This window comes from Schistocerca americana, chromosome 3, assembly GCF_021461395.2.
Source record: "Schistocerca americana isolate TAMUIC-IGC-003095 chromosome 3, iqSchAmer2.1, whole genome shotgun sequence".
In the NCBI taxonomy this organism is placed as follows: domain Eukaryota; kingdom Metazoa; phylum Arthropoda; class Insecta; order Orthoptera; family Acrididae; genus Schistocerca; species Schistocerca americana.
Genome location: NC_060121.1, coordinates 864012081 through 864021376, shown reverse-complemented (window position 1 = coordinate 864021376; position 9296 = coordinate 864012081). Strand labels below are relative to the sequence as shown.

At 38.9% G+C, this 9296-nt stretch overlaps 1 protein-coding gene across 1 annotated transcript; it reads left to right on the top strand.

Annotated features, from left to right (window-relative positions):
• The first annotated feature begins 722 nt into the window (after positions 1-722).
• On the top strand, positions 723-7662 carry LOC124606643 (bolA-like protein 3). The gene is made up of 4 exons (XM_047138642.1): positions 723-939; positions 1049-1172; positions 7279-7367; positions 7449-7662. The coding sequence occupies exons 1-4, from the start codon at positions 892-894 to the stop codon at positions 7509-7511; spliced, it is 324 nt and encodes a 107-aa protein (XP_046994598.1). The 5' UTR covers positions 723-891; the 3' UTR covers positions 7512-7662.
• Positions 7663-9296: the final 1634 nt, after the last annotated feature.

Genomic DNA, 9296 nt, shown 5'->3' with positions numbered 1-9296 from the left:
AAATATTTTTGCATTACTAATAGTGCTGTTAAAATCCCTTATATTGAGTACAGAACAGCATACTGGAATTGTGCATCTGTTAAGAACTGTAGTTTTGGTTCATGAAGATTTTTCTCTGCATCTGTTTTCCTTTGGTTTGCTGCTAGCAGCATCTACATGCTGATGGGGTCCAAACGATTAATAGTTGCGATATTTCACCTTTGGGCATCAACAATGCACACCGCTACCTGCAACGATTACACGACAATGTCTACGAAGATTACGAAAAGGTCCAACGACATCTGGCATTTAACTCAAGAAGTATTACAAAACATAAGCGCAGTGTGGAGCGGGGGTCGGGGGAAAGGCGGGCATGGATTACGTTTATAGACACTATCAGCACAGTTAAGGGATAAAAATGCACTTTAGAGACCAGTAGGAGAAAATGGCGAGCAGATAACAATGACCCCAAAACTTCTAAATCACGTTTGGGGAAAATGTTTTGCACCTATGACATGAAAACATGCGGGAGCCCTTGCAATAACATAATTAAAAATTATGGATTCATGAACAACGTATAAGCTTAATAAGGCGAAAAGGATTTCTTGGACATTACTCACGAGAACTTTTCTTTGTAATTTAATGCACTCTGCGTATTTCTTGGGTGAAATGTGGTCACATCGTTTTCAAATGGGGTGCTCTTCACGGCGCAGTTGTTTTAGTGTTATTCTTGTCATATCTCTGAGAAGTTTAAATATCATGTACATGAGAAACTCACGACAAGGGCACACTGTTTCGGTTTGTGTAGTGATATGCGCTACAGGTGTAGACCTCCGAAAATACACATTCTTACATCCTATGTTGCAACATAATTCGGAACAAGTGACTAATTCCCTCACTCTCATGTGAAATATGTTTCGGAACCTGTGTTTGACTGTGCGCGGGACTCGTTCTTTTGCGGTCAGTAGATTTAGTTTTTGGTTCTTTTTTTCTGTTTTGGAACATGAACTTGCTGATTCAAAACGTGATACGATACATCAAGACTAATTTCTGAATTCTTCATTTCTAGCTATTTAGCCGTGTTCAAAATGGAAACAACCCCGGCAAAAGCACTGACTTGGAAAACAGATTAAAAGAGATTTTACGACAGCAGTTTCCAAAGGCGAAAAGTATTGATGTAGTTGATATTTCGGGTATGGTAACTACTAGCTTCCACAGCCTTCACGATTAAGTATTAATGTACTTTGTGGAGTAAATATTGGTACTTTTGTCTAAGCATGTGCACGTTTTATACAAACCTAAATATTGCTGCAGTACCACGCGTTTACTCTAGAAATCAAGCCTGATTCAACAGTTTTACAATTAATGTTACATTTAGATTTGACAGTGTTTAGTTGGAATAATCTGTAAAATATTTCAGTTACGTAAGGACCCGACATGGTTTCCATTATTGATGTGACTCAGTCCCTGTAGAAGAAGATTTCTGCATCATATATTTAAAGTCAAATCCGCGGTAAACATTATATGTTTGAAGATGCCTCTCATTGTGTAGACTACGTAGTATGTATCTTTTGCATATATATAAAAAAACAGTAACTAACACCAAAATCCACTAAACATTTGTGCAGTACATTCATTTGCACACATGTTACGTAGAGCACACACATTCTGGCAGCACTGATGCTGATGATTCTGTCACAATACTGTGGGGATTCTGCATACTATCCCACAAATGACTGTTACAAAAGTCGAAGATACCACTGTGCTTAAAGGTGGCCTCACCTGTGAATAGAACGGATGACACAAATCCCAGAATCTTGGTTGCCCAATGAAGAAACCAGTGACAAAACTGCTCCTGATGTGGAAAGTCTGTTGCTAACAAGTCCTGCACACGAAAGTGATAAGGGTAGTAACAATCGCCATGGAGAATATTCCCCGCGGTCGTCTGGCTTACCCTGTACTGGCAGGCAAACTGTGTTACTGACATGGCAGTCACTTTCCACAATGTTAATCACATTTTCCTCCAAGATTCGTGTCCGAACATTTCGGGTATGTCCTTAATGATTTCCTGCTTTCTGAAAACCCTGTCTCAGACAAATGGCAAAACACTATTGCAAACATTGAATGCTGTGGTTGTTGACGCCAGGGATAGGCCTCCTGATACAACCTTGCTGCTCATTGCCATTTGCTTTTCCGTAAGTAAACATCATGTCGGCAAGCACTCGATTAGAATACGAAACCATTGTGTACAATACTGTATCAAATCCACTACAAGGTGAGTCAGCAAGAGTAGTGAATCGGACACAACATTACCAATTACTATGGCAGGAGAGGGTGCTAGGGCATGACATATGAAGAACAGTGCCACCCTCTAGGAGGAAATCACTCATACTGTAACTGTGGCTGCATGGTGCAGCATATATTAGACTGCAGTCTCTATAGCAAAGTATGACTGAATGAATGATCCGTACCACAGAAACCATGCATTTCCAGACACAAGTTCATTAGACGTTTTTTATTCTCTAAACTCTCATTAATCAATTCTGAAAGTTTTTACATGTTGGTAAAAATTGCCCTGTATATAGTCTGTTGTTAATTTATTATATATTCTCATATGAAATATGGGTCATTTGTCACATACTTGAGGATCTCTTGAGCAGAGCAAATTACTTCACTTTTCATCATTCTCAAAACACTACTTTTAAATTTATTTACTGCTGCTATGTAGGCATTTTCAGATAATTTGTTGAAGCAGACAAGACCAAGATATTTGTAATTCTTATGGGTCTTTGACAGTCTAGTATATGGCATATTAATAATATGTTCCCTTCTTGTGTTATAGCCATGGATTGTCCCCCTTAGGTCAAACTTACTTAGATTCTCTTCATAATAGACAAGGCAGTTGTAGACATATAGGCTAGACACTGTCATTATCCACATCTATACTCTGCAAACCACTGTGAAGTGCAGCCTGTACATACGATCAGAATTTCTTTGGGTTGTGTGAAAGATCATTTGACAATATTCTGCTACAGTAGTCACTGAAGGCATCACATAGTGCACACTTGACATCCAAAATTGTTTCATTCAGCATCTCTATCTATAGCCCTATGGTTTTACATCTATTATGCAGCAGTCTCTGTTTCTTTTAAAAGTTTCTTTGCAGTGACTGTATACCATGAAGGTTCCCTCCTGTTATGAACACTCTGTTGGGTACATATCTATAAGATATATGGTAAACTATTCCTTTACACTTGAGCCATAGCTCCTCTGCATGCTCCTGTCCTGTGCTGAAAGTTTGTTTCCTCCTTGAGATATGACACTGCTGATTTTGTATCTAGTTTATTACACATGTGTATATTTCTGCTTGTTTAAGTTACCCTTTGAACTTTGGTAATGAGTTACTGACACCAGTTTGAATGTGAACATCCTCAAAGAGGTCAGGTCTATTTGTGCCATTAGATCCAATATATTTCCATCATGAGTGGGGTTCCTATCTCTGTTCTAGGTGGTGGTTTTGTGGTGGTTGTTGTTGTTGTTGTTGTTGTTGTTGTTTCAGTTGCCTGAGACTGCAATCGCGCGTGTCTGTGTGTGTGTGTGTGTGTGTGTGTGTGTGTGAGAGAGAGAGAGAGAGAGAGAGAGAGAGAGAGAGAGAGAGAGAGAGAGTGTGTGTGTGTGCGCGTGTAAGTGTCTATTGCTGATGAAGGCCTTAATGGCTGAAAGCTTTAATTGTGAGTCTTTTTGTTGTGCCTATCTGTGACTCAGCATCTCCACTATATGGTGAGTAGCAACTTTTCTTCTCATATATTGTTACATTCCATCCTGGATTTTCCATTGTTTGTTCCAGGTAGTTTTCATAGAAGGCATTTAGTAATGTTTCACAGTATGTCTTATTACACTCACTATTAACAAAATTGTAATTTCTCATTTCTTGTTGGATGATAAGTCTCCACCGATCATTACAGTATAATTGGAAACTTGCGTACATATGAACTGAGATTTTCTCTAAAGGTTTTGGCTACAACAGGTGAGTCTAGTGCACAATAGAAGGATCCAGTTATCATTTTATTCCTATCCCTGATACTTAAGTCTTGCACAAACGATCTCAGGTGTGGTTCAGTTTGTCTCTCAGTGGATTTGAGTGTTTTCTCCACTGCAGCAAATACACCATCTACATTTCCCATTTGTGTAGCCATTCAAAACACATGTAAATTTTCCCCATAAATCTCATTGATATCAATTTCAGGTTTCAGCAAGCTTTCTGTACCGAGTATTATGTGAGCTTCACTGCTTTTCAGGAGCACTTTAGACTGTGGCACTTTATTGTGACTGCTTTGGCAGTTAACCATTAGGATTTTAATACTCTCACCTCTGGTAGCCATTTCTGCCGATCATACACTGACACTTTTAGGGTTCCTGCAGGTATCGTTACGTGGATTGGATGGAGAGTCATGTAATCTAACAAACCCTTGTGTGCATCCCACACATAGTAAGGCTCAGATGTGTAGTGCACACCTGACCCATTTAGGGGAACCCTACAGTTCTGACACCTATGGCACAAGTCCAGGAAGTCACAGTCTGACTTGTTACAGAACCTTTGAAGCTTCTGGTTCAGTCCTTCCACTCAACTCAGAACCAAGGGGCCACGATCAGTTTTGGGGACAAGGCTGCAAACTGTGAGCTTCGTTGAAACTCAACGCGCATGGCTGGTCTTCTCAGTCTGATCTGCCAGTCATTGGAATGACCCAAGAATGACCTTAGAGCCCAGACAACAGGTATCATCTGTTCCAACGTGTGCCACAATTTGAAATTGTGTGCACCATGTTCCCTCAGTGGCTGCTGGCATAGCCTCTTTAACATGTTACATTAGACCCCCAGGCATACACATTGAGTGCATCTAGTGTCCATTCCTATCCCTTGCTGCCATTTCCCTAAGGGGTACCATCATTTGCCTAACATTTTGCATTTGCCTCCTCTTATTTTTCTGTTAAAATAATCTTGACATGATTCACATGGGCTAACTCCTGCAATGTACCTTACAGTTTTCTTATGCCATTTCAACACAGAATATCCCCATAATAGTATCCCATAACTCTGGTGGGAATGGAAGAATGCAAGATATGCATATAATAGTTCTTTACTGACACTGCCTCTCAGTTTGTGCAGCAGATAGATGATAGATGCTAGTCTGCCACATAATTTTCCTGTGTGGGTACTCAGCTGAGCTTCTGGTCCACATGAAATCGTTATAATTTGACTGTTTTGTTATTATGACTGAGAGCATTCAGACTGAATAAAATGTTTTCGGTTTTAATGTCATTCTTCTGCAGTATGTTTGCCTCACACCAAGTAGTGCATCTCTGCATTGCTACTGCCATGCTGTGTTTTGGACTTTCAAAATTGGTATCACACAGGATGAGATTTGTGTCATCTGCATGTAGCAGAGCAGATCCCCCAGGTATAGCCTTTACAATTGGAAGACATTCTGACTTTTGGTTATTTGGTTTAACTAACCATTTTCTATTGTCTAAGCAAGACTGCATTAAGTATAGAGCATTCTCTCTCAGTCCATATTGGTAGAGTTTTTTATGAGAATATTGTGGGAGACCATGTCGAAAGGTTTTCTGAGCTGCAATAGTGTTGCACTGATAATATACTATGCTCAAAACAATTGTATATTTTTGCTACTATGCTCTATAGTGCTTTGACTGTAGAAAGCCTGGACCTGAAATCATACTATGAGGTGATAAGTATATCGTTAGAGTCAAACATTGACTCGTCTGTTTATCCATGAAATATTTTATTACTTTTTATATTATGGGTCTAAGTGATATACGTTTAGCAAAAAACAAACAATGGAAAATCCAGGATGGAATGTAACAATACCAGAGAAGGAAAGTTGCTACTCACCATATAGCGGAGTACACACACACACACACACACACGCAAACGTAACTTGCACACACGTCTGCAGTCTCAGAGAGCTGAAACCACCAGTGTGGCTAATATATTAAATATATTAAATTTCTTAGAAAGTTTAGGCCTATATTGCGGAGATGCTATATCTCCTTTCTTACATGTCGGTTTAACTACTGATATTTTTGAACATTCAAGATAAATACCTTCATTTACAATTTTTGTCCTAGAGCAAGCTTGATCCTCCATTTGCAGAGCCCTTCCAACTCATACTTCAAGCTAACATCTCTTTCTACCTTGGACTCCCAGTCTCCACAGGCCTTCCATCCTGTCTAGTCTCATTCCCATACCCCTAAAGTGGTTTTCTGTTTTGAAGCTGAACTACAATCTCCAACACTTTGTTCATGTGTGCATCTGGTGCTCATTGCTTATTTTACATGGTACGTAATGGTCTTTCTTCATCGTACTATGAAGACAGTTAATCATAACTCCTAATATATCAGACAGAATATTTGGAAGATCAAGATGTGCCAGGATCCTGCAGGTGCACATTCATGTTCAGTTTCCTTACTCCTTGTGAAAATGTATGGCACACTGTATGTGTTACATGGCTAGATTCAGAAGACTGAAAATTCATGTTAACAGCATATATTTATTGTAAATAGGCCTCACTGCTTTCACTCTGTTAATAAATTTTATTCTTTGACAAATAAAATCGTAGTCAGTTAAATACTATGCAAATAATATTATATAAACAGCAACTACATAGTACAACTGAGGAAACAATAGCTCATTCTTCAAAGAAGCAGCTGTTTTGCTGTAGCCAGAGTTTCCACAAAGTAGCGTGTAGCTGTTTAGTGTGCAGAATTCATTTCTAACACATGGTTCTCAGTATTAATGTGTGCCTTGGCTCATTCCACATCAGTGCTTTCTTATGATCGGATCTACAGTACGAGTTGGCATAAAATGATCCCTGACAGCTAGCAGTGCTGTTACCAGCTTTTAGCTCTGTACTGCCAAACAAGAACAATTGTTTTCTGTCTGGCGATGTCAGAACTATAGTTTTGCCATACAGAAATTTACAAAACTGCATTACATGATTGGTTGAGGTTGGCACATGAAGTTGCCATGCCCAGCCCAGTGCAATCTGAGACGTCTTCTTATGCTGACACTTGACTGTACAGAATATAATGAATGAATGAAATTGTATTCTTGTGTAGATTTTCAGTTCATGAAACAGGTAACCAAAGATCAGAGATGTTTAATACAATGATCAGATAGTTGGTTTATGGTACAAAGTAAATTTGTAATGAGTGAGAACCCTAAGAAAAAAAAGAAATAAAACAATAGCAATGTATAGCTTTTGTGTTATCTATGTTTTAGGTGGTTGTGGAGCAATGTTTGAAATTTCTGTGGAGGCTCCAGAGTTTAAAGGTCTTAATACAGTCAAACAGCATCGCTTAGTAAACAATGTAAGTTTACAAGTACATAGACTCTCTACATGATAGCATCTGAATACAGGATTGGTATTAATGTACTTTTATGTTTTCTAGGCCCTCAAGGAACAAATTAAGGAAATGCATGGATTGAGAATTCATACATCAGTCCCATCTTAGTGAGTGCAAAGCAAATATATGAGAAATGTGACTGCAATATTTTGACTGCAGAGGATGTTTTATCTGTGATTTTTTTGTTGTTGACAGGTTGTGTGATTGGATGTTTTATCCTAACATTGTTATGTAAATAAACTTATTGTCACACTTTTTAGTTATTTGTCTTATATTATTGTGTTCTGTTAGATTAGAAATTCATCATCTGAATCATGTCTGGTCTTATTACTAGTTGAAATGCAATGCTGAATCCATCTGTAATTAATACATATTACAGACTTTCCTTCTTGCAGAGTTTCATTGCTAAAAACAAAATAATTCCTTTTAAAGGTTAAACCCTGGTTGCCTCATTGCTGAAAAGTTTGTCAAAAATTAAAATTTGTGGACATGTCAGAGTTGGCCAGTTTGCCTTAGAGGCTATTTTGAAGTAATTCTTTCCTTGTCATCCTGTCTGGTAAAGTGCCCCCTGACCTGGGGTTCATGGTGACTTTAGTGTAACTCTCCCCATTTCCTAAACATAGACAGTCCTTTCCCTTCATCCTTCCCCATCAACCTTTCAGCCAGAAGGAGGAGCTACTGGCTCCAAAAGCTTGCACATTTCCATAAAATTTAGATTTGTTTTCTCCTAGAGAGATAAAACAAAAGTACTCATCAAACGGTTGCAGAGAAATATAATTATATTCAATTATATAATTGGATATGTAAAAATACTTACGCACCAAGTAGTAACAGGAGAAATACAGAGTGATAATAATTGAAGTTAAACTTTCAAACCGCTGTAGAAATAACACCACTGGTCAGAATGGCGTCAAATTGTAGCAGAATATTATTGGAGAAGGGAGGAAACATATGGCAGAAGAAAAATAAATAGTTACAAACTGTAGCAATAGATGGTGCTGCAAGCACCATGATTTAATAGTGGTCAACCACAAATGACAAATGAACCATAAAACAATGTCTAAGGTGTATGTTTGACATTAAACAAACCATACTACTCAGTGTGCATGGGTGTACAGGTGTGGTACTGTTAGTTACATGAGCCCATCCACCACAGCAAGGTCGTATCACATTGGATGGGAAAAGTTGGTTTTTAATTGTCCTAAGGCCAAAAACCGCATATAAAGCATCACTCGCATCAGTTTTTAACTGTCCTGAGGCAAAAAACTGCATAAAAAGCATCAATCAAAATCAAATTGGGTTATTAATTTCCACGTGACTGGCACAAAACATGTTCAATATGCTGTCCACCATTTTTTGCAACAAGTTGAAATTGAGAAACAGCATGTTCCACAACTGATCGATGTGTTTCCAGGGTCACATTCAGAATGAGTTCGGCAATGCTTGCCTTCAGTGTAGCTAAGTTTGCAATCAGAACACTGAACACATCTTTCAGATAGCCCCACAGCCAGAAGTCAGACTGATTAAGATCAGGTGATCAGGACGGCCAGGCTGTGGGGAACTGGCAGGTGATAATTCTAACAGTTCCAAAATGGCGCTTCAGCAGCTGCTTAAGTGGATTTGCAATGTGCGGTGGTGAGCAGTCTTGCATAAAAATGATCCCATCCACGCTGTTGGAGAGCTGGAATGACGTGGTTGTGAAAAACACACTCGTAGCACTTACCAGTGACGGTACAGGTAACAGGACTGGAAGCACCTGTCTCTTCGAAAAAATATGGCCCTATGATAAATGATGCTGTAAACCCGCACCACACAGTGACCTTTTCAGGATGAAATGGTACTGGTTGATTTGCGTGTGAATTTTTCATAGCCCATATTCGACAGATCTGCATA

Coding starts and splice junctions, on each gene's coding strand:
- LOC124606643 (XM_047138642.1), top strand. CDS start 892: ATGTTTCGGAACCTGTGTTTGACTGTGCGCGGGACTCGTTCTTTTGCG. Junction 940..1,048: donor GCGGGACTCGTTCTTTTGCG/GTCAGTAGATTT, acceptor CTTCATTTCTAG/CTATTTAGCCGTGTTCAAAA. Junction 7,368..7,448: donor AGCATCGCTTAGTAAACAAT/GTAAGTTTACAA, acceptor TATGTTTTCTAG/GCCCTCAAGGAACAAATTAA.